This window comes from Drosophila novamexicana, unplaced genomic scaffold, assembly GCF_003285875.2.
Source record: "Drosophila novamexicana strain 15010-1031.04,08,12 unplaced genomic scaffold, DnovRS2.1 tig00000387-arrow-pilon, whole genome shotgun sequence".
NCBI classification, from domain to species: Eukaryota; Metazoa; Arthropoda; class Insecta; order Diptera; family Drosophilidae; genus Drosophila; species Drosophila novamexicana.
This window is the reverse complement of record NW_020824800.1, coordinates 3,029,329-3,055,758: the sequence shown is the minus strand read 5'-3', so window position 1 is coordinate 3,055,758 and position 26,430 is coordinate 3,029,329. Positions and strand designations below refer to the sequence as shown.

Here is a 26,430-nt window from a genome sequence, read left to right as displayed (position 1 = left end):
TTTACTACTCTTAAGACTCGCAGTCAAATGTTCAACTTTAACTTGCAACGTATTATTTACAGCAGTTGAATTTTTATTTTTTTGTATTATTAACTAGACGGTTAATATAAGTAGTTAGCACACATTTGCATATGAATTGTAGAATTTATCTATTTATTTATCACGAAGTAGTTTAATAACAACTTTACTTGCATGTAGCTCAAGCATTATAATTTCTTGTACGTTAATTTAAGAAAACTGTCCTGGAAGATTTCTCAGAGAAATTTGTCGAAGCCAGCTACATTTGAGCAGAGGATGGCAAAATGCCATGGGCGTTGCTCAAATGCCAACGAGCCAAGAAACTTGTTCATATCAGTCAATATGGGCGCAATCTATCGGCGGATCTAAATACACAGCCCAACACGCAAATTTGTTGTAAAATAAGAAACTGGCAGGCAGTAAAAACCGCAACGGCCAACCACAACAGCAACAGCAACAGCCACTGGTCCAGCTGCCTGGCAAGGCGTGAAACCTGAGCAGAAGGCATCATTATCATCACCATCATCATCATCAACAGAAAGCAAACGCTATCATCAGCGTTTGGGCTGGGTTTGAGGCGCCACCACGAAACGTGATGATTTCGTATGCCTGGCCATGCAATTGCAGCAGCAGCAGCAGCAGCAGCAGCCAAGTGGCATGCGGCGGGCTACTTGTCGCTGGTTATGGTTAATGTTCGATGGCTATGGTAATGGTAATGGCAATGACCGGGCCGGAAGGGGGGCGCCCCTTGATTGTGATATGGCAAGCATAGCAAGTCGCCAGCCCTGGCCATGTCAATGTCTATGAGTGCAGCCCCACAATGTCACTTGAGTAGCAGAGCAACCCCCCATTTCTGGGTTGCTTTTCCCCCAACTCCCTCAGCCGCCAATCAATTTAAATTGCAACAATGCAGCCGCCTTTTCATATAAAAATATCTTGAGCCGCTTAAATGAGCAACACAAAAGAGCGGGCAAAAATGTGGGCGGAGGGGAAATTGTATTATTTTTTGTTTTTTTTTTTTTTTTGTTTCGCTTTGAAGTGAATTGGAAACCATTGAAGTGGTCTGCTTCAGCAATCCCCATGAAAGTGATTTGCATTCTGGGTCTATGGAAAAGTTTTTGACTAAATTTGGTTTGCTGCGTCTGGCGAACTTTTGACCCACACTGAAAACACCAAATGTTGACCAGCTCTCCCATATTGCCAGATATAAACAATAAGTTTACAAAATTCAAAAACAAAAACCGAATGTTTTTATTAATGCGAAAGTTTTCATTGAATGGGTCTACTATAAAACCACTTAGTGCTTTTCAACTTTTAAGACCTTTCGTTTTGCTGATTTTTTTTTATAGATCTAATAAAAGAGGGGTTAGTTTGAAAACTGAGCAATGGTATTGATGGGTTATCTGTTGCATAATATTAATAAATATTTATTTGTATATATTTTTTTTACAATTAAATTGTAGGTTTACAATTTTTTCTCAGGGAATAGAATATTTTTCATTACATGCACTTGTGTCTGATATAATATGTATGTTATATTATGACAATCTATAGAGAGAGATAAATAGGTTTCTTTCAGTTTGACATTTATTTACCGACACTTGCTGTAAAAACATGTTCAGTTTAAGCAAAACACATCAACAAAAGCAAATCAGGTCATTATTACTAACCGGTGTTGACAAACAAGCTCAGTTTTTTTACCATTCCACAATTAACTGGTCGTCATGTTAACCAGACATTGAGTTTTGAAATTATTTGACTGGCGGTTTGTCGATGCGATAAATGGAGCACACGGTTAGTTACTCTAAAGCATAAATCCTATAGAAAGCAAATATGCATAATTTCCCCGAAGTCTAAGTTTTCAACATTTTGAGTTGCATCAAGAGAGTTCTTGAAATTTGTGACTAAGCCAAACATGACTAAGTTCTTTTAGCTGATTAGGAATGTGTATTATTATGCCTCATAAATATAAATATATATATATGTATATACATGTTTTTCTATAGCTTTTTAGCTGTATCCGCTGGGTAAATGTGCAAATTCTTGAAAGCAATGCACGCGCCATTTCCTGCTGCAGCTGTTCTCATTCATATTATTGTAGAATTATTTATATAATTTAAAACAAATATTGCCAACAAGATCTGAGAATTTGCATGTGAACTTGAGCCGTAAAAAGGGCGCTGATAAAAAATGCTTTGCATAGCAATGTCATCATATCATGCGCTTGGGCTTGTCTGCGTGTGTGCTTGGTTATTTTTGTATATATTTGTTTTTTTTTTTGTAAAGCTTCATTTTTTATGTGGCTGTCACTGGGGCCGGTTTCCCAAGTGACGCAGCAGCGGAAAAGGCTGCAAAAGGCGCGTCGGCTTTGTTTTGGTCATCATCAGGGCAGGTTTTGGTTCAATGAACCCGCAACTCCGAACCGTCAGATATGTAAGTGTAACTGAAAACGTCTAAACTGGACTTTAACTTTGGCCGTACTTTCAAATGTGACGTCGAGTCAGCAAAAATATTGTGCTGGAATTTGACCACTTGTTGCGGCTGTGCTGTTGTTGACCATGTGATATCGTAATCAAAAGCGGCAAATTCCAGCTGTGCCTTTGAAAGTCTCACGCATAACTTTGACAAAGCTTGGACTTTCTAAGCTGCTCAACAATTCTATTGATTTGTATGCTTTTGTAATTTGGCAAAAAATTTCACACAGTCTTAAGTCTGATATCTGAAATCTCAATACAAATTGCTTGATGATTTGTTAGCAAAATTTACATGCGCGCTTCCACAAATCAGGAAGTTTATCATTAGGCGCTCAATTCAAGCGCCAAACACGTTCGACATTTTCGAGGCATTCATTAGACGGCTTTTTGTCGATTTGTCCATTTGCGCACAATGCGATCCGCTGGTGTCGAGCAAATGCAGCTCATTTAAATCATTTCGTATAATGCCAATAACCATGGCATTATATACACACATATTATAATGCACTAATCGCATCACATGACGCAATACTCAAGTGGGTAAAAGTGCCGCAAGACTTTCATTCGATTGCATAATGTGCTATTATGATGGCACTAGCTAACAAGATGCTGTACTCTATATTATCTTAATCAGACCTATCAAATATAATAATGATTAATTCTTGTTAGTTACAAAAAATGTACTTAAAAATTATCTTTGATTAGACTTTGAGAAGCAACAAAATATAACTAATAAGAGAACTGTTGTATTTGACAGTTCTATGCAAAGATTATTATTAGAATTTTTAACAAGTTAAATAATGTATTACGCTGCTAGTGTATTTTAACCTAAGCCAATAATACTTTCAATATTTATTCTGATATAAATAAATCAAAGAATCTTGGAAATAATTATAGCTTTGGACACAACTAGTCTCAATTGATGCAAAATCACATTTATGTTGTACCTTAATGTTATAGGCAATCTATCAGATCACACAGATCTACAAATCCATTTGTATATTAAGTAAAATGTATATAAGAAATATCTATAAGATCATGCACATAACTAGATTTTGTAGCCTAGTGTAGGCTTAAAGATCAGCTTGAGAGTCTTGAGCGGCATTTTGGGTTCTTGAAACATGTTTTTGGGGCCAGCAAAATGGCAACTTCAGCAGATTATGGGTGGGTGTGTCGACGTCGACATCGACGTCTATGTCTGCGGCAGTTGGAAAAGTTCAAGCTGCAGAGCTTAAGAGGTTTATTCAACTCTCGAACGACTGTCGACAATTGAGCAATTAATGGGAGACATTTAATTTTGGCCATCTGCTTAATTAACGCTTATTTCACACTCTGCAAAAGAAAAGCGGCTTTTGCTGTCTTGGCCATAATTAGTATAGTCGACAGGCGCTGACAGGTTCTTGTCTGTTGTTTTACAACTATTTATGGCTGCGCTTATACAATTGAAAGTGCTAAGTACTTTTTAGAAAGTAGCCACATCTCTCTATTTACACACGTGTCTGTGTGTGTCTAAACACACACGCACACACACAAACACACACAATTTTCCTGCACTGAAACTGTCAACTTTCCCAAGCAGACGCCAAGCACAACGTTCATTAAATTGTAGATGGGGGCAATTACGAGTGAGGACTGAAGACGTCGCAATATTCTTTTAACAATGTTTGTCATATACGCTTTTTACTCCAAAAATGTTTTTTTCCTTCTTATATCGTTGTGTTTGCTTTTCTTTTACTTTCTTCGAAACGGTATCAAGTGCTTTGAAATGTGCTAAATTATTTTCCTATACCCTCTAGAATGTGCGAAAATGTGTGCATTAAACTAAGCAAGAGGAAAAAACACTTTTCCACCTGGGTGTTAAGAAAGCGATAATAAAGCGATATTTGCCGGCAATTGGCCAGAAGAACTTCCGTCTTAACAAATGATTCCAGTCGTGTGCAAATCATTTTTGCTTTGACCTACTTCAGATTTGGACACAGGGTATTTTCGAGTCGTGTTTCCTTAACTAGAGCTTTCCTACTGGTTTCTTAAAGTTAATTTTTGCTGTTGCACACGACCAAGAATTGAAAAACTTCACGTGCTATTATTGTTGTCTTAGTTGTTGTTTTCTATACGCTTAGCTTTTACACTTTTGTCGCGTGGGAACTTTTTTCCACATTTTGTGCGCGTTTTCCTCTGCACTGCACTTGCTCTGCCATGCGTGGTTTATTTTTGCCCGCTTTGAAGTTGTCCTCAAGGCTGACCCCCCGTATCTGAGTGCAGCTCTTAAATGGATTGCCGTTGTTGTCTTTTAGCCGGTCAGCAAAAGCGGTTGGGCAACTGCCGCAGGGCAGTTATTTTTTTTTAAATAAGTAGCAAAAGTTGCCAAGGTGGGCAGGCGGGAAGTACAAAGTAAATGAGTAATGTGTAGCATTTGACCTTGAAAGGTGAGACTGACAGGTGAATTTTCTCATTAGGCTACTTAGAAGGTATTCAACTGTTAATATTTGTGAAGTACTAGATACTTAAGGCCTTAAAGGCAGCTGTTTAAATGTTCACTTTGCGCAGAAAATGGGAACATTTGTAATTGTTTTTATATCCAATACAACTTTACACGCTTGATTAAATTCTTTTGATATAGTACGATTGCAGGTAAAGAGTAGCAAATATTTGAAAAGCTTTCTCTGATGCTCACAATTGAACACGACAAATCGTGTAAGTATTTTCTTGCAATCTAAGTATGGATGTACTTGTACTTACGACTGAATAAGCACATTCACTGTTAATAAATTAAACAGGTTTTACAAGTTTCAGCTTGCAAATGATATTTCAATTCGTAATATCTGCTACAATGTTAAGTTTCAGTATTTAATCAGCGGAGTTGTATGTTGAAAATATTTAGCAAATGGAATATTTCAGCTTTAACTCAAACATCAAAATGTTCTGATTTAGTATGTGGCATTTGCAGACACAAATATTATAATTGAATGACTTTAAATACTTGAAGATCGGAGCGTTAACAAAGTCGAAAGTCTTAGTTTGAGTTCGTTCATTTACATTACATTTCATTAGAAGATTTCCAAGATGACTTTTGTCAAGTGTTTATAATACTGGTTTCACAGATATATAATGAGATATTGAATGTATATTGGATTGTCTTGTAGAAGTTCTAATCTCTGAGCGATCGTTGTATTCAAGTTAAGAAAAAGAGAGAGAGAGAGAGAGAGAGAGAGAGAGAGAGAGAGAGAGAGAGAGAGAGAGAGAGAGAGAGAAGAGAAACTTTTCTTATTATACATTCTATGAAAAGATCCTGATACTATAACTACAGGATTCACATATTCACGAATGTAAAGAAAGTTTTTTGATTGTCTAACTTAACGAACTTCCTCCAATCAACCATTAAACTATTAAACTTTCAGATGAAAAATGTGCAATTCGAATTGTATCTATACACACACACACACACACACACAGAGCCACGCCCCATAAACCAATCTATAAACTGTTTAAGTGCCATCGCCCTCTGTACATAGAGCTCTCCCTCATCCTCCTCCACAGCAACTACCCTTTCGCTTTGCGCATCTCGCACTTTTGTTATTTGCAAACGTCTGCGACTTTTTTTTTTTTTGTTTTACTATGTTGACATAAGTTGTTGTTGTTTTTTTTTGTTGACAACTGTCTCTCAGCGTAATTGTTGTTGCTACTCTTGCACTTTACTCTATTGCATAATACGCAAACAAGCCGCCCATCTTCCATCCAGCAGCCTCCCTCCCACCTACCCCCCACCACCCTACAACAGCAGCAACTCCAACATCAATTTAACTTTTTCTCATTTAACTTGTTTGCAGGCTCTCTAAGCAAACTAACAGGCCCAGCCCCTCAACCAACTGCCTGGTACAGCCCTCTATTTGCGCATCTATCATTAAAAAACATGTGCAGTGAAATAATGTCGCATCGTAAAATTGAAATGCATTTTCTCAGATGCGCAACAATCATATTTACGACTACCGTCAACATTTTCCCCAATTGCCAATATTTGTGCAAATGTCATTCACATTTACAGGCGGCGGATAGGCCAGGGGCAGGGTGTGCGACTAGTCGATGCGTGTGTGAGACAAATTGTTTGCATTTGCTATAGAAATTTGTACACCAGCCCGTGACACATCTATCTATATATATGCATATGCATATATCTGCAAAGTTGTTTGGCAAATATTCAGTATTCGGTATGGCACATTAGAACCGACATCGTTTGTTGTGTGTCTCGAGTCTCGAGTTGACACACTTACTAAGCTAAAATAAAAAACTGAAAAATAAAAAAAAACAAAAAATAGTTAACTCGCTTCCGTATGGAGCTTCATACAATACAAGCTTTGTCTCTCTGCGCCGAAGTCAGAGTTTGGATCTGTCGTGGATTTCATTCGCATTCTGCTTTTTGTATTTTTGTTATTGTCGCATATGCTTTCAAAGGGTATGTGGACACACAACTCACAATGCGACATGTCAGCGACCTTTACTCGTCTGATTTATCACAGAATCATCTCTGTCTGTGTGCGTTTTTAGGGCTCTTATAGAAAGTTGAAGGCCCTACTGCCCTAATTACACGAAGTTCCCAGACTACTTAAAACAAAATTTAAGCATTATTAATAAACTCTTCAGAGCAAGATATTTGCTTAAGTTGTATTATTCTGGCAATAAAATTTCAGTAAGGGATAAAATTCTAGTAGTTTAAGACGTGTAAAATATTGTGAATATTTATAGAAGATTCTATATTATTACATATTCTATAATAATTACTTACTGTAGAAAGGAGTTTGTGTATATTACTTATACTTTATATTTTGAGTGAAAACCATATTTATTTACTCGTTCGATTTTTTTCAAACCTAAATAAAGCCTGTAAATTGATTATTATCTTATAAATATTATGATAAAGTATCGCCAAATGCGCTCCTGAATCATATAAGTTGCAAACATCTTTTTAAATTCGCCCCATCATTGTAAATCTTTGATTTGTAAGAGAGAACAATATTCGCACCTTTCACCTGGTCGTACGTTCGATCGTATCTGGCGTTTCTCTTACATCTTTACAAAGTTACAATTTGCCGACACGAGTTAAACACACGGATTTAACACCTTTCGCGCTGCCTGTTGTTGTTCTTTCACTTGAGGGTGCACACAATTTAAATAAGATCTAGAGAATTGTTTGTTTATCGTTCTTCGTAGTATTTATCAGTGCAGAAAATCCGAGGCAAGATCATAAATTAAGATGCCATTAATTTTTATAAATTCGCAGCGCGTCGAATTCGCAGAAAAGTTTTTATTGTGGGTCAAGTGAGGCGGCCAATACAAAGCCGCAAAAATATTGTTTTATTATTGTAGAATATTTTTTCTTTTGTGTGGAAATGCGAACAAAAATTCCCAAAATCTAAGTAAGACAAATGCAAAAAAACAACGTGTGAGAAGTTCATTTTTTTCTTAGCTTTTTGCGCACAATATTTTTGCTATAGAAACATAAAATGTGGGATACATTTAATTTATTTATTTTTGTTTGTTTGCCTTTTGCTTTGGTTTGCCGGTGCCGACAATTGTGTCAATTCCGGCAAATTTTGCAACTATAGTAAGAGCGTGTATTATTAACAATTTATTTGATTAGCATCAATTGTGTGAAGGTCTCTCGCCTCGGCAATTTGCGGCCCAAATGGAGCATTCGATGGCCCTGAGTCAACAAAAAGAAAACTCACAAACCATAAAACTGATTGCATCTGCAGTTATTCGCTTTTTTCACTTTTCCTCATCCATCAAAATAGAAATAGAAAAGAAAAGCTAATAACTTGACTCATTCTCAGCGTAGGAACGGGTCTCGGTTTCGGGTTCGGTCTTGGGTTTCGAGTTTTTCCACTAGACACCATTTTCAATGTCAATATTAGCACGACTGTCAGTCGGTTCGCCTTAAAAGGCGGGCGGCAATATGAATTCAGAAACAGCTGCATCTTGTGCATTTACATAGATACAACAACATCATGAATACGGCTTTAAACGGTTTCGAGTATGGAAAGTTAGGTAAATAATAATCGCATGACTTATGTGTGCATGGAAAGTGCCTGAAAGTTATGAGCTGAGATTATCACAAGCACATTAAATTACAATTAAATTATGCATGACATGCATGAATTAATCATTCAGGAACTCAGCTGTTGGATGAGCTGTGCTCCTCAATTAGACAAGTGAAGGTCGTACTCAAGAGAATCGATAAAACCTTTGACATCATGTGCAAGAAATTCAGGTCAACCTTTCGTGTGGTTAGTTTCTATACAAATTCAGTGCATATTATGTAAAGCTTTATGTGGGCTAAAGGGTTGGCAATTGTTATATTAATGTGCTTTACCAAAATGGAGAGACTGCGCTGATAGCTTCCAGGGCAGTATATCTAAAATGATAGAGAAAAGTAACGATAGGCTTGGATCAGTACAAGCTGTTAGTATGGCAGCAACTGCTTGAACAATGATTAAATAGTTGCAGTAACAATATGTATTTATACAAACGAGATGAGCCTGGCATATACACATGGAAATGTACAAAGATATAAATCTAAAAAATATACAAAATTGGCTGATGTTAAGACTTAGTTTGCATATATGAGGCAGGTAAACAAAATCAGGAATATGTAGCGCTTATTAAAGCACAAACACACACACACACACACATGCATACAGGTAAACGTGAAAAGTTCAGAGGCGAGGCTTCCGCTCGGGTAAACTACGCCGAGCAACTGAAAAGCATGAAAAATACAACAAACAAATAACAAAGAGGTAGACGTGTATATCTTTAAAGCAATAATGTATAGAGAGGAAAACAAATAAGCATAATTTTTCATAAGGCATCGACGCATTGTTGCCCTATTCAAAATAGTTTAAATTTTATATATTTAACGCATTTGATACTTGGCAAAGGGAGAACATTTTACTAAGCTAAAGTGTGCTTGTAAAGTGCCAAACAAATTTGCCTAGAGTTTAGTCTAAATTATTTTAGCAAAACGTTTATCTAAAAAATAAAATTGTAGGAAAATGTATTTAATATATCCATATAGAATCACAATAAGACAAATTGATTTGATTTTGTGTAATTTATTAAATTTAAAATATATCATTTCATACATATTTGTGCCCATTAAACGGAAGGAATTGGAATCAGAGTAGGACAAACGGATATTTTTAAACTTTTACTTATTAAAATTGAGATTTAAAATAAGATTAAATTGATTTGGAACGTGATACTTAAAGGATATAAAGATATATAAATGCATGTTTATTTGTGCCCATTGAATGTCAAAAACCAAAAATAAATTAATTTTCGTTTACTTTGCTGTTTGTTATTAAACTAAAACATATTAGGAATTCTTTTATGAAAAAACATTAAAATTGAGTTTTATTTGAGTAAACAATTAACTTGACATTTATATTTAATGTTTTATGCCTCAGTAAGGACCTCCAGCAAGGGTATTCGAAAATAGTTTTAATATTTGTATTTTGTAACTAAACATATGCTAAATATTATAGATACATGTCAAACGAACAGATACAAATATAATTAGCTTTCTATTTAAATTACAATAATTTCAAGTACAACAATAGTTGTCAAATAAAATCCACCCTTTGCAGCAACTAAACACAGGGTATACGCAAACAGAGCCCAGCCAGTTGAGCCGTGACAAAAGCGCTCAACACGTGAAGCGTCACTTTCGAAAACAATCAGACAGAATGGGTAAAGCGAGTGCGAGCGCAAGTATGAAACAATTAAATAGAGGAAACACTTAGGCAAATACATGTACAAACCCAAAAATGTATTTGAGCAGAGCCAAAATAGAAACTGTAGCATGCGAATTAACAGAGAAATATATTATATAAATCAATCTTCACTCATAACAAATGCCGCCAATAAAAGTTCTACATACAAAATTATGTGTATATGGGCTAGATGTTAATTTGATTTGCGTATTTAAGTACAAATGTATACATACATTATACATATACATATGTATGTGCACAACTAAACGAATACTCGTTTCACACTCAAGTATCTGACGCGATATTTTGGGCCAGGTGATGTTTTTTTTCTTCTCATTTTTGTATTGTGCTTTTATGGAGCCCTGCTTATAATGCATGTTGTTTGTGCTCAACATAAGAGATGGATGAAGTCATGCCCAAAGGTGGGCAAAACAAACAAGGAACGCGAAGCACAGCTTATCATAAATCAAAGTTGCAAGGTTTCAAGAAATATATGTGATTTATAAAGGCAAACATGGGATTGAAGGAAATAAAGTATCCGAAAATGATATATGTACTTGATTAGTTTTAAAAGTTGATTGTGTAAAGACTGAAATAATGATTAGTTCACATTAGAGCAATATCTGAGTAGTTTTAAAATTGCCAAATTCTCTGTTCAGCTAAACAATTTAAACAAAATTCTACAGCTGTCGCGTTATCACAAATGTTTGCTTATTTTAATCTATAAAATTACAAGTTCTCAGCCTTATCGCATGCTTGCTAAACAAATTCTAGATCCCGAGTCGTGACTTATTTAAAAGCTTAGACGAACTGGCGGCTTTTACAAGATTTTGCTTTTCGCTTAAGTTCATCTCTCAATGTGTGTGTGTATGTGTGTGTGTGTGCACATGTGCGCAATAAGCAGCAAAGCGCAAGTATTTTAATGAAAAACAGGCATCTGAAGTGCAGTGGGAAGGTATAATTTACAATGCACACTTAGTACCATATGATATACTTATATGTTCATGCTGTAAGAGTATCTGCATACAAATTCTTGTAATGGAATTCAAGTTTTTTAGTTGCTTAAAAGTATCTTTGGCTTTTTCCCAGCACATTCCCCTAAAGCTAAATTTTCCATCAGAGTTTAGGACTTACTTTATGTTTAATTTATAGGAAATATTATTATTTGTCTATTTATAAGATATATTTTTACGTGCTGTAAAAGCTGTTATATCAAATATCTTGTAAGGGAATTGAAGTTTCTAATAAACGTTTTTGTGTCGAGATAAGTCTATCTAGACATGTCAGTCTGTATGAGCTCATAGATCTCGAGAACTACAGAAGCCATAGATTTGTAAGTCGAAATATATATCCTCGTATACCATACGCAGAACGAATTATCAGCTGTCTTTAATACCTTCTATTATATCACCAAATATCGATTTTGAAAGCTTTACTTTTAAGCATTACTCGATATTATGTTTTAGTTTTAAGGATCGTGTTTATTAAATTTAGATATTTTTAAGGGAAAACTCATGTAAATTGGGCAATGCATAAATATTTTTAGTTATGAGTAATGTGCAATGTTCGCTTGATGCCAATGTGCGCCGATATCATTAGTTGTGGAGCTGTGTGAGTGGGTGAGAATAATAAAAGCAAATATGTGGCGTATCTGCGGGTTCGGGGCGTGACTTCATTTCGGATTTGAATGCTGCCGCATCATCATGCTCCACGTGTGACGGCTGCTAACTGTTCCACTAATTACATTACTTGGCCCGCAGCACACAAAATCATATTATTATTATGGGAGGCAACATTGGGCGTGCTTCAATGCCAATTAGAGTGTGCTCGAAGCGATCCATGTTGTGGGCGGGCACACACCTCTCCCACTCTTCCTCTCCCACTCTTCCTCTTCCACTCCCTCTCCCCGAACTAATTGAATTAGTGTGTAATAATGCGGCAAGTGAGAGTGTATACAGATGCCAGAGCACAAATATCGTACCTACTTATAAATCAATTTCCAGTCAATCAGGCCACAGTAAAAATTAAATTAAAAAAAAGGAAAATAATTTAAAATCGTTGAAGTGGGAATCGTTTGACAGCGTTTATGTGACTGTGATGGAACTGTCCTTCAAAATGAAAGTGGAAAATTGAAGGATGCTTCGAAAATGGGCGTGGCATGAGGAAGTTCAACTAAGGAAGTTTCTCGAAATCAATTTTATAAATAATCAGCAACTATTGAGTCTGGCTCCAAAACTAAAAAAAGGTTTTAAAATTTTGGAATTGGCTAAGCTAAGGTCGAACCTGACACTTAGCTAATATACTCATTATCTGTTTGAAAACAGCTCATATTAAATATACACATTTAATAATAGCTATATGATATCTTTCAGCTTGTTATGGGTCTTGCACAAATTGTTGCCACTTTTTTTATTTTGTTTGCAAATTTCACTGTAGCCTCTCGTACGGCTTGCTGTTGGCCCAAATTTGAATTTGGTAAAGCAAAAAAAAAAGCATTTGCTTTAGTTATCATTGCCTTATCTGCTGGCCCAGGCCCAATCTCGAACCCCATCCAGGTCCATGCTCATAATCGTATTAATTAAATATGTTGACACCCGCGCAGCGTGTTTAACCTTTCATTAATTTTGGGGCTCAGTGCAGTTAGACAACGGTTCATTGGCTTTAACTCTGACATATTTTGAGCTAAGTATTTAACAAAATGGGGATGACACAGAGTTCAGCCTGTGGTGTACCTAATGCTCCGCTTTGTTTATTTATTAAATATATTTTAAAACATTGAAACTTGTTAAGGGCGCGTCTTGTAGATAACAAATGCACCTATTTGTGTAAGGGTTTGGCTTGTTAAAATTTAAAGTGTCAACACTAAAAAGGAAAATATATATGATTTGTATGTGTCAACAAGCTAATCAGTCGTTTAATAAACAAAATTTAACTAATGAATTGGAAGGTGATTAATTAAATTAACAATAGTCAAAGGAAACTTTATTGAAAAACCAAATAAGCTACAGAAATGAAAGAAAATGTGATTCGTTCACGTTGATTTCTTTAAAACAGATTCCAATTGGCAATAAAAAACGTTATTTACAGTCATAAAACTAGGCTAATCAGAGTTGAGTCCATATTGGTATAACATATTGTAGCCATAATAATAGAGTTTCTTCTAATATAATTTATTAAAAAATGCATTTTCTTAGTTCTTGCTGAGTGTTCCCTGTAGGGCTGCTTGACTGTGCTGTTTAAGGCAAACACTTTATTATCATTATTTTTTTTTTTTTCAAACATGTATGTAAACAAAACTGGAAGTTGCGGTATTTCAAATCTCGCGGCCTTGGCAGCGGCTAGCCCCCTAAGAGAGAGAGAGAGAGAATAGCAACAACAACTGAGTAAACTTGCGATGACAAGAACAAGTTGAGAAGTCAACGTGTCTGTAGGGCCCCTCCCTTGTCAGTTGTTGCTATTTCAGTTGTTGTTGCTTATGCAACATTGAGTTTTAGCTTAATTTGCCTTGCAAAGCATTTCACAAACGTCATCAAATAAAATTAAAAATGTGCCAAGCGATTTGCTTAGCTGCGAGACACGCAGAGCGAGAGAATGAGAAATATGATTAGACAACGCAGAAGTCAAACATTTTGGATGTTTGCCAGAACCAGTGTTGCCAAACGTTTACCATAAAATTTAGCCTTTTTAAAAGTAAAACTATCAATACTTGTGAACCGTAACTATTTACAAAATTATATGCGATTGTAACAAAAGTAAACATTAAACATATTTTTAAATAATTATATATACAATTTAGTTTTTTGCTGTAAACCATTTCCTCTTGAAATTAGCATTTTTTGCAGCTGAAAAGCTGGCAACTCTGGCCAAAACTGACAAAAATGCGATGCATTGCAACACGAGCGGAAAGCGAACATGGAATGTGAAGGAGCAAAGAAAACATTGAAGACTGCTCGAAAACGGTATACAAAATAATCATATAAATTTACAGCTAGTATTTTTACTGCACACAACAACAACAATAACAACGGCAATAGGCTGACATGCAACGGGACACACCCACAGCATAGACGCAGCAAGGCTAGAAAATAGGGAACAAAACACGAAGAGAAACAAATGCAAATGCAATAACAACAAACGGCAAAAACAAAATACAAAAAAAAAAACAACTGAAAAAAGTCAACTTACCAAAACGGCGCTCTCACGCACCACCTGAGAGACGCTCTCTCTCAGCTGTGCGGCCATGCCCGGCTTATTCAAGCCGCGCGTGAATTTACGCTCCATTCTCAATTTCCTTTTTGCCTGCGTTCTTTTGGTTGTTTTTGTTGTTGTTGTTGTTACACGCACGCAGGGGTTAAACGATGCATGGAGAACAAGTTGTTGTCGTTGTTGTTGCTGTTAGTGCTGTAGCTTTTTTTTTGTTGTTTTTACTGCTTTTTTTGTTTGTGTGCGAGCCGGCACCAACAGACAGGATGCGCTGGCTGCGCTGCCCGCTGCTCTGCTGCTGTATTCGCTGATGACTAATGCGTTATCCTGCGCTGCAGCTCAGCTTTTACACAATACAGATACAACCTTAGCAACACCTTCAAAGGATACTCAGCGCAAAAATCTTTTTGTTATACACAAAACTGGACCACACACGCACACACATACAATCACACACTTTTAGGGCGCACACAGGCACAGCATAAGACGCATATACGAGATTTTTGTCGTCGATTTGTTGCTTTTTGCACAGCATCCAACTGTTTTTTTTTTTTATTCTTCGAAACAATTTGTTTCACTCAGTTGAACTTATTTGCAGCTGTTTTACAAAAAACTGGTGAGCAACTTTGCGCGTCTTGTCGAAATTTGATTAACCGTGTTTTGCTGTTCACTTTTGCTTTTAGCGTGTTTCGTGAAGTCTGCAGTGTTGCGCGTGTTTGGTGTTTTAAACAATTGGTAAAACGCTCATTTGGCCTTTTTGTCCGACGCGCACAACCGCACCGCACGAATTTCGAAGAAGAATACTTCCACCTAGCCCAAGTCGATAGCATGTGTCTATCGAGTATATCGATAGAAAATGTTGCCAAGCAACATGTGTATTACAGGCACTCTAGCAACATGCTGTGCAAATAATAGGTTGGCAAGTCTATACATCAGCTGTTTCCATTGCGGGCTCAAATAACAGCTGTTAGCACTGCATTTAAATGTGAAGTCTGACTTTTGCTGTGTTCAAATTTATTTTAGGAAAAAGCAGAAGACTGCATTTCATATTTAGTTTCTACCCGATAAGCAATTCCTTGTGTAAATTGAAATAAACCACGCCGCATATTAAAGTACTGTTAAGCTCAAAATGGTACTGTTGTTTAACTGTGCAGATGTATCGATAGGCCAGTGCTGAAAACTGTTAAATTTTAAGGCGCGCAAGATGATTATTTGAATCTGTTCTAAGCAATATGTTGTTCGCTATTTGAAGATTAATTGATTTAATAGCAGCTGCAAAATAAAAATAATCCCAAGCAGTAAATTAAAAAAAAAAAAACACGTCTCTTTATCCATTTTCAATGCATTTATTTTGTGAATATTCAGCGGTGCGCATAGGAAAACATACAAAATGCTTGCAATTATGTGTAAAATTGATATTTAAAGATGCTTAAAAACTACACAATAAAACTGTTTTGTTTTATTTAAATATTTACAATAAACAATTTAAAAATGCTCATTTAAATCTCAAAAAGTTGTCCGCACCACCCAACGGTCCATGGCCGAAGTGCAACGCATCCGAGGTGGACTCAGAACGGGTGCGTGCATCCAGAACGGAGGCGACACGCTGCTGGCCACTGATATAGCCCAGAGAGCCGGAACCCAGATACACATTGCCATTGGGTAAACGGATGTAGCCCAGGCCACCGGAGCCCAAGGCAATGGCATCGCTCTGACCCTGATTCTGGTTCTGCAAACGCGGCTGCAGGCTCAGAGCCTGCTGCTCCAGCAACAAGGCATTGGCGCGCGAGTCCAGCTGGAGGCCGCTGCCTGTGGCGCCGGTGCCGGTGGCACCCAAATGCGCCCGATAGCGATCGAAGAAACCGGAGCTGAGAAACGGCGCCGGATTCTCGTTGATGTCGTTGTCAATGATCTCGATGACCGCGTACTGCTTCAGCTGGCGTCCATTGGCCACATACGACTCGCCTGGCGCGAACAGCGCCTGCTTGCCATACGGAACGCGCAGCGGCTGTGCAGCAGCCGGAGCACTCGGCACATGGATGGGCTGCTGCAGCAATTGCGGCGCCGACTGCTGGCCAAAATGTCCCGCCTGGCCATGGTAGCTGATGGAGGATTGCGGCGAGCTAAAGGACGGTGACGAGTAGCTGCTCACAGCCGGAGTAGCTGGCTGTGCCGGCAGATAACGGCTCAAGATGCTGCCAGTGGGCTGCGGGCGACTCCTGGGAATGGGCACATGCGCTGTGGGCAGCGGCGGCAGCGCAGGCACCGGCGGCAGCGGCTGCACCGTGGGCAGCGGCGCAAAATGATGGCCCGTATAGACGGACGAGTCGGGCGCGCTGGGCGCCGATGGAGCCGTGCCCGGTCGATCGTAGTGGTAGCCCGCCGGCTCAGCTTGGATTGGCTGCAGTGCGACCAGCAGGAGCAGGAGCCTGGGCAGCTGTGTCAACAAGCGATAATGGGACATCTATAAGGAGAGAGAGAGAGAGATTAGCATTGCACATAACATCGCACACACGTTTATGACATCATAATAATAATAATAGTCCTCTCCTCCGCCCCAATCAATCTTATAAATGTTTAATGAGACGCACAGACGGAAAACATAATTGACGAAAATCACTTAACGTTGACGGTTTACAGTTTTTTCTTTGTGGGTTGTTAATACCCTACTGGAGTTTTAGAACATATCGACTGAGTCGTTCAGTTGGCACACTTTTTGCTTAGTAGTTAAATATTGTATATATATGTATATAATAAAGTCTGCCTTTATATGTTCGTCTTATACTCTATTAAGTAATAGAATTGGAAATTAAATTAAATGAATAATATATCATTTCATATATCATTTTATATCATAATACATCATTTCAAATTTATATGTTTTAAATGAGATTTTATTTACTTTCCGCATAGAAAACATTTCCCTAATTTAACAATGTTTTTTACTGAAAGCCTTTTTATTTTTCTGAGTTGTTCTTAGCTTATTTCTATATCTTTCTTTTTATACCTTCGTATACTACACTTGACTTTTACTCATCGAATATCTGATATATCCATATCTGCAAGTGAATGTATCTCAAGCTTGCTCAAAATAAAATTCCATTTATTAATCGTTTGTCGGTTCATTATAGGCTATTTGTTTTGTTAGAGTATTTATAGTTTGTGGCTGAGCGAGTTAATCAATTTGGGTGTATTGCTTTTTGTTATTTAATTGATTCAATTTGCGGCGCACGCTTACAGCAGCCACTGTGCGAGCTGTCGAGACTGTGGACCGGACTCCGACCAAGCTCTCAGCTTAACTCGAGCTGTGGCCCGTAATTGGCGTGATATTTCATGCATGGATTGGGTCTCGCATGTTGCCCAAGGCACCGCAGCCACAGCCAGAGCCAGAGCCAGAGCCAATCGGCATAATGGAGTGCAACTAATTAGCCGGCAGAGTGAAGTAAACAAACAAAGGTGAGAGGAGCATCGCCGCATGCAAAAGTAGACGCTGGGCGGTCGTTAATCGGGCATTAAATAGCATATTCACGAGCTGTCATGAACATTAACAATAACTCTCTTTGGACTAAGCGGGCGGGGCGGGGCGGGGCGGACTGTGGCAGCATTAACAGCTCCACCCGCAGCCAAAGCCGGCGACTGATGATATTAATCAACTTGGAGCTGCCACAACTGGCGGCAGGTTCAAATGTGCTGCCACTGGCTGGACTAGTTGCAACAGCAGCCAAAACTCAAGACTTGTGGCGTGTGGCAACAATTGCCTCTTGTTGTTGTTGTTGTTGCTGTCTAAGGTTGCGCGTGGGCGTCATGTCAGCGCAGTTCATGGGAACATAATTCAAGCTAGGCGCCGTGTTTACATAAACGCCGCTTAATTAAGCTATTAACAACAAAGCAACAAGAACAATAACAAAGTAGCAAATCGAACAGACGTGTTTTTTGGTGTTAAGGGTCACAATTGTGAGCCCATGTTTAATTTTTAGTTTCAGCTAACTCTGCGAACGTGCCACATCATTTGATCACAAACTTAACAGCTTGTCAAAATAAACTATCTGCTAAATTTAATTTAATTTAATTTATTAAATTTAAAATTGACATAGCGATCAAATATAAGATACTGGATCTGTGTATATTATTATTTTAGAAACACTGCCTAAAATGTGGGAATTTTTAATTTTTAATGCCAATTGATAGTAGGGATCCGTACGAATTCAAAACGGTATAATATTTCAAAATCGGACCTTATTTAGCCGAGTAATTCAAAAAAAATCATCAAAAAAGGTTTGATTTTCGAACCGAACTCGATTTTGATAAAAATTGTGATGTAACCCCTTGCTGTTTTGGCCAATTTGAGTCAAAATTTAGGTTATTATTATTTTGATGCCAATTGATAGTACTGATCCTTACGAGTCCAAAATGGTATACAATTCCAAAATCTGACATTATTTGGCCGAGCTATTCCAAAAAAATCATCAAAAAAAGGTTGACTTTACAAATGAATCGTTTTTGGGTTCACAACTTTGTTTACCCTATCGATTTTTAATTTCTTTGAATGCCAATTGATAGTAGGGATCCGTACGAATTCAAAACGGTATAATATTTTAAAATCGGACGTTATTTAGCCGAGTAATTCAAAAAAAATTATCAAAAAAGGTATGATTTTCGAGCCGACCCCGATTTTGATAAAAAACGTGATGCTGTTTTGGCCGATTTGGGTCAAAATTAGGATTTTCTATTTTTTGATGCCAGTCGATAGTACTGATCCTTACGAGTCTAAAATGGTATACAATTTGAAAATCGGACACTATTTGGCCGAGATATTCAAAAATTGGAGTTATGTCGTTTTCAAACGTCATATCTTCCGCGGATATATGTCGTTTTTAGAGCGCGGAGATATATCGTTTTTAGAGCCAATTTGGGTCAAAATTTAGGTTATTATTATTTTGATGCCAATTGATAGTACTGATCCTTACGAGTCCAAAATGGTATACAATTCCAAAATCTGACATTATTTGGCCGAGCTATTCCAAAAAAATCATCAAGAAAGGTTGACTTTACAAATGAATCGTTTTTGGGTTCACAACTTTGTTTACCCTATCGATTTATAATTTCTTTGAATGCAAATTGATAGTAGGGCTCCGTACGAATTCAAAACGGTATAATATTTCAAAATCGGACCTTATTTAGCCGAGTAGTTTAAAAAAAATCATCAAAAAAGGTTTGATTTTCGAACCGAACTCGATTTTGATAAAAATCGTGATGTAACCCCTTGCCATTTTGGTCGATTTGGGTCAAAATTTAGATTTTCTATTTTTTGATGCCAGTCGATAGTACTGATCCTTACGAGTCTAAAATGGTATACAATTTGAAAATCGGACACTATTTGGCCGAGATATTCAAAAATTGGAGTTATGTCGTTTTCAAACGTCATATCTTCCGCGGATATATGTCGTTTTTAGAGCGCGGAGATATATCGTTTTTAGAGCCAATTTGGGTCAAAATTTAGGTTATTATTATTTTGATGCCAATTGATAGTACTGATCCTTACGAGTCCAAAATGGTATACAATTCCAAAATCTGACATTATTTGGCCGAGCTATTCCAAAAAAATCATCAAGAAAGGTTGACTTTACAAATGAATCGTTTTTGGGTTCACAACTTTGTTTACCCTATCGATTTATAATTTCTTTGAATGCAAATTGATAGTAGGGCTCCGTACGAATTCAAAACGGTATAATATTTCAAAATCGGACCTTATTTAGCCGAGTAGTTTAAAAAAAATCATCAAAAAAGGTTTGATTTTCGAACCGAACTCGATTTTGATAAAAATCGTGATGTAACCCCTTGCCATTTTGGTCGATTTGGGTCAAAATTTAGATTTTCTATTTTTTGATGCCAGTCGATAGTACTGATCCTTACGAGTCTAAAATGGTATACAATTTGAAAATCGGACACTATTTGGCCGAGATATTCAAAAATTGGAGTTATGTCGTTTTCAAACGTCATATCTTCCGCGGATATATGTCGTTTTTAGAGCGCGGAGATATATCGTTTTTAGAGCCAATTTGGGTCAAAATTTAGGTTATTATTATTTTGATGCCAATTGATAGTACTGATCCTTACGAGTCCAAAATGGTATACAATTCCAAAATCTGACATTATTTGGCCGAGCTATTCCAAAAAAATCATCAAGAAAGGTTGACTTTACAAATGAATCGTTTTTGGGTTCACAACTTTGTTTACCCTATCGATTTATAATTTCTTTGAATGCAAATTGATAGTAGGGCTCCGTACGAATTCAAAACGGTATAATATTTCAAAATCGGACGTTATTTAGCCGAGTAGTTTAAAAAAAATCATCAAAAAAGGTATGATTTTCGAGCCGACCCCGATTTTGATAAAAAACGTGATGTAACCCCTTGCTGTTTTGGCCGATTTGGGTCAAAATTTAGATTTTCTATTTTTTGGTGCCAGTCGGTAGTACTGATCCTTACGAGTCCAAAATGGTATACAATTTGAAAATCGGACACTATTTGGCCGAGATATTCAAAAATTGGAGTTATGTCGTTTTCAAACGTCATATCTTCCGCGGATATATGTCGTTTTTAGAGCGCGGAGATATATCGTTTTTAGAGCCAATTTGGGTCAAAATTTAGGTTATTATTATTTTGATGCCAATTGATAGTACTGATCCTTACGAGTCCAAAATGGTATACAATTCCAAAATCTGACATTATTTGGCCGAGCTATTCCAAAAAAATCATCAAGAAAGGTTGACTTTACAAATGAATCGTTTTTGGGTTCTCATCTTTGTTTAACCTATCGATTTTTAATTTCTTTGAATGCCAATTGATAGTAGGGATCCGTACGAGTTCAAAACGGTATAATATTTCAAAATCGGACCTTATTTAGCCGATTAATTAAAAAAAAATCATCAAAAAAGGTTTGATTTTCGAACCGAACTCGATTTTGATAAAAATCGTGATGTAACCCCTTGCCATTTTGGTCGATTTGGGTCAAAATTTAGATTTTCTATTTTTTGATGCCAGTCGATAGTACTGATCCTTACGAGTCTAAAATGGTATACAATTTGAAAATCGGACACTATTTGGCCGAGATATTCAAAAATTGGAGTTATGTCGTTTTCAAACGTCATATCTTCCGCGGATATATGTCGTTTTTAGAGCGCGGAGATATATCGTTTTTAGAGCCAATTTGGGTCAAAATTTAGGTTATTATTATTTTGATGCCAATTGATAGTACTGATAATTACGAGTCCAAAATGGTATACAATTCCAAAATCTGACATTAATTGGCCGAGCTATTCCAAAAAAATCATCAAGAAAGGTTGACTTTACAAATGATTCGTTTTTGGGTTCACAACTTTGTTTACCCTATCGATTTTTAATTTCTTTGAATGCAAATTGATAGTAGGGATCCGTACGAATTCAAAACGGAATAATATTTCAAAATCGGACGTTATTTAGCCGAGTAATTCAAAAAAAATTATCAAAAAAGGTATGATTTTCGAGCCGACCCCGATTTTGATAAAAAACGTGATGTAACCCCTTGCTGTTTTGGCCGATTTGGGTCAAAATTTAGGTTATTATTATTTTGATGCCAATTGATAGTACTGATCCTTACGAGTCCAAAATGGTATACAATTCCAAAATCTGACATTATTTGGCCGAGCTATTCCAAAAAAATCATCAAGAAAGGTTGACTTTACAAATGAATCGTTTTTGGGTTCACAACTTTGTTTACCCTATCGATTTTTAATTTCTTTGAATGCAAATTGATAGTAGGGATCCGTACGAATTCAAAACGGTATAATATTTCAAAAAATCATCAAGAAAGGTTGACTTTACATATGAATCGTTTTTGGGTTCACAACTTTGTTTACCCTATCGATTTTTAATTTCTTTGAATGCAAATTGATAGAAGGGATCCGTACGAATTCAAAACGGTATAATATTTCAAAATCGGACCTTATTTAGCCGAGTAATTCAAAAAAAATCATCAAAAAAGGTTTGATTTTCGAACCGAACTCGATTTTGATAAAAATCGTGATGTAACCCCTTGCCATTTTGGTCGATTTGGGTCAAAATTTAGATTTTCTATTTTTTGATGCCAGTCGATAGTACTGATCCTTACGAGTCCAAAATGGTATACAATTCCAAAATCTGACATTATTTGGCCGAGCTATTCCAAAAAAATCATCAAGAAAGGTTGACTTTACAAATGAATCGTTTTTGGGTTCACAACTTTGTTTACCCTATCGATTTTTAATTTCTTTGAATGCAAATTGACAGTAGGGATCCGTACGACTTCAAAACGGTATAATATTTCAAAATCGGACGTTATTTAGCCGAGTAATTAAAAAAAAATCATCAAAAAAGGTATGATTTTCGAGCCGACCCCGATTTTGATAAAAAACGTGATGTAATCCCTTGCTGTTTTGGCCGATTTGGGTCAAAATTTAGGTTATTATTATTTTGATGCCAATTGATAGTACTGATCCTTACGAGTCCAAAATGGTATACAATTCCAAAATCTGACATTATTTGGCCGAGCTATTCCAAAAAAATCATCAAGAAAGGTTGACTTTACAAATGAATCGTTTTTGGGTTCACAACTTTGTTTACCCTATCGATTTTTAATTTCTTTGAATGCAAATTGATAGTAGGGATCCGTACGAATTCAAAACGGTATAATATTTCAAATTCGGACGTTATTTAGCCGAGTAATTAAAAAAAAATCATCAAAAAAGGTATGATTTTCGAGCCGACCCCGATTTTGATAGAAAACGTGATGTAACCCCTTGCTGTTTTGGCTGATTTGGGTCAAAATTTAGGTTATTATTATTTTGATGCCAATTGATAGTACTGATCCTTACGAGTCCAAAATGGTATACAATTCCAAAATCTGACATTATTTGGCCGAGCTATTCCAAAAAAATCATCAAGAAAGGTTGACTTTACAAATGAATCGTTTTTGGGTTCACATCTTTGTTTAACCTATCGATTTTTAATTTCTTTGAATGCCAATTGATAGTAGGGATCCGTACGAATTCAAAACGGTATAATATTTCAAAATCGGACCTTATTTAGCCGAGTAATTCAAAAAAAATCATCAAAAAAGGTTTGATTTTCGAACCGAACTCGATTTTGATAAAAATTGTGATGTAACCCCTTGCTGTTTTGGCTGATTTGGGTCAAAATTTAGGTTATTATTATTTTGATGCCAATTGATAGTACTGATCCTTACGAGTCCAAAATGGTATACAATTCCAAAATCTGACATTATTTGGCCGAGCTATTCCAAAAAAATCATCAAGAAAGGTTGACTTTACAAATGAATCGTTTTTGGGTTCACATCTTTGTTTAACCTATCGATTTTTAATTTCTTTGAATGCCAATTGATAGTAGGGATCCGTACGAATTCAAAATGGTATAATATTTCAAATTCGGACCTTATTTAGCCGAGTAATTCAAAAAAAATCATCAAAAAAGGTATGATTTTCGAGCCGACCCCGATTTTGATAAAAAACGTGATGTAACCCCTTGCTGTTTTGGCCGATTTGGGTCAAAATTTAGGTTATTATTATTTTGATGCCAATTGATAGTACTGATCCTTACGAGTCCAAAATGGTATACAATTCCAAAATCTGACATTATTTGGCCGAGCTATTCCAAAAAAATCATCAAGAAAGGTTGACTTTACAAATGAATCGTTTTTGGGTTCACAACTTTGTTTACCCTATCGATTTTTAATTTCTTTGAATGCAAATTGATAGTAGGGATCCGTACGACTTCAAAACGGTATAATATTTCAAAATCGGACGTTATTTAGCCGAGTAATTCAAAAAAAATCATCAAAAAAGGTATGATTTTCGAGCCGACCCCGATTTTGATAAAAAACGTGATGTAACCCCTTGCTGTTTTGGCCGATTTGGGTCAAAATTTAGGTTATTATTATTTTGATGCCAATTGATAGTACTGATCCTTACGAGTCCAAAATGGTATACAATTCCAAAATCTGACATTATTTGGCCGAGCTATTCCAAAAAAATCATCAAGAAAGGTTGACTTTACAAATGAATCGTTTTTGGGTTCACAACTTTGTTTACCCTATCGATTTTTAATTTCTTTGAATGCAAATTGATAGTAGGGATCCGTACGAATTCAAAACGGTATAATATTTCAAATTCGGACGTTATTTAGCCGAGTAATTAAAAAAAAATCATCAAAAAAGGTATGATTTTCGAGCCGACCCCGATTTTGATAGAAAACGTGATGTAACCCCTTGCTGTTTTGGCTGATTTGGGTCAAAATTTAGTTTATTATTATTTTGATGCCAATTGATAGTACTGATCCTTACGAGTCCAAAATGGTATACAATTCCAAAATCTGACATTATTTGGCCGAGCTATTCCAAAAAAATCATCAAGAAAGGTTGACTTTACAAATGAATCGTTTTTGGGTTCACATCTTTGTTTAACCTATCGATTTTTAATTTCTTTGAATGCCAATTGATAGTAGGGATCCGTACGAATTCAAAATGGTATAATATTTCAAATTCGGACCTTATTTAGCCGAGTAATTCAAAAAAAATCATCAAAAAAGGTATGATTTTCGAGCCGACCCCGATTTTGATAAAAAACGTGATGTAACCCCTTGCTGTTTTGGCCGATTTGGGTCAAAATTTAGGTTATTATTATTTTGATGCCAATTGATAGTACTGATCCTTACGAGTCCAAAATGGTATACAATTCCAAAATCTGACATTATTTGGCCGAGCTATTCCAAAAAAATCATCAAGAAAGGTTGACTTTACAAATGAATCGTTTTTGGGTTCACAACTTTGTTTACCCTATCGATTTTTAATTTCTTTGAATGCAAATTGATAGTAGGGATCCGTACGACTTCAAAACGGTATAATATTTCAAAATCGGACGTTATTTAGCCGAGTAATTCAAAAAAAATCATCAAAAAAGGTATGATTTTCGAGCCGACCCCGATTTTGATAAAAAACGTGATGTAACCCCTTGCTGTTTTGGCCGATTTGGGTCAAAATTTAGGTTATTATTATTTTGATGCCAATTGATAGTACTGATCCTTACGAGTCCAAAATGGTATACAATTCCAAAATCTGACATTATTTGGCCGAGCTATTCCAAAAAAATCATCAAGAAAGGTTGACTTTACAAATGAATCGTTTTTGGGTTCACAACTTTGTTTACCCTATCGATTTTTAATTTCTTTGAATGCAAATTGATAGTAGGGATCCGTACGAATTCAAAACGGTATAATATTTCAAATTCGGACGTTATTTAGCCGAGTAATTAAAAAAAAATCATCAAAAAAGGTATGATTTTCGAGCCGACCCCGATTTTGATAGAAAACGTGATGTAACCCCTTGCTGTTTTGGCTGATTTGGGTCAAAATTTAGTTTATTATTATTTTGATGCCAATTGATAGTACTGATCCTTACGAGTCCAAAATGGTATACAATTCCAAAATCTGACATTATTTGGCCGAGCTATTCCAAAAAAATCATCAAGAAAGGTTGACTTTACAAATGAATCGTTTTTGGGTTCACATCTTTGTTTAACCTATCGATTTTTAATTTCTTTGAATGCCAATTGATAGTAGGGATCCGTACGAATTCAAAATGGTATAATATTTCAAATTCGGACGTTATTTAGCCGAGTAATTCAAAAAAAATCATCAAAAAAGGTATGATTTTCGAGCCGACCCCGATTTTGATAAAAAACGTGATGTAACCCCTTGCTGTTTTGGCCGATTTGGGTCAAAATTTAGGTTATTATTATTTTGATGCCAATTGATAGTACTGATCCTTACGAGTCCAAAATGGTATACAATTCCAAAATCTGACATTATTTGGCCGAGCTATTCCAAAAAAATCATCAAGAAAGGTTGACTTTACAAATGAATCGTTTTTGGGTTCACATC

At 36.4% G+C, this 26,430-nt stretch overlaps 2 protein-coding genes across 17 annotated transcripts in view; both read right to left on the bottom strand.

Moving 5' to 3' along the window:
* The window catches only part of LOC115760208 (dedicator of cytokinesis protein 9), a 30,065-nt gene extending 14,811 nt beyond the window's left edge, over positions 1–15,254 (bottom strand). For 6 of the 14 annotated variants that reach the window (XR_004017582.1, XM_030701445.1, XM_030701442.1 and 3 more), the window contains exons 1-2: positions 14,444–15,253; positions 8,860–8,901 (exon numbers count right to left, since the gene is read on the bottom strand). Coding sequence is in view for 13 of the 14 variants with exons in the window: in XM_030701445.1 (XP_030557305.1) it covers positions 8,860–8,901; positions 14,444–14,539 (138 nt within the window). In the remaining variant the exon portion in view is untranslated. Of the gene's footprint in view, positions 1–8,859; positions 8,902–14,443 lie in introns of all 14 variants that reach the window. The other 8 variants (XM_030701452.1, XM_030701450.1, XM_030701453.1 and 5 more) reach the window with 2 other exon arrangements.
* Positions 15,255–15,820: 566 nt separating this feature from the next.
* The window catches only part of LOC115759880, a 35,859-nt gene continuing 25,249 nt past the window's right edge, over positions 15,821–26,430 (bottom strand). The window contains exons 1-2 of one of the 3 annotated variants that reach the window (XM_030700994.1): positions 17,469–17,733; positions 15,821–16,925 (exon numbers count right to left, since the gene is read on the bottom strand). In XM_030700994.1, coding sequence (XP_030556854.1) covers positions 15,957–16,925 — 969 coding nt within the window. In that variant the 5' untranslated portion in view covers positions 17,469–17,733 and the 3' untranslated portion in view covers positions 15,821–15,956. Of the gene's footprint in view, positions 16,926–17,468; positions 17,734–26,430 lie in introns of those variants that run through there. The other 2 variants (XM_030700995.1, XM_030700993.1) reach the window with 2 other exon arrangements.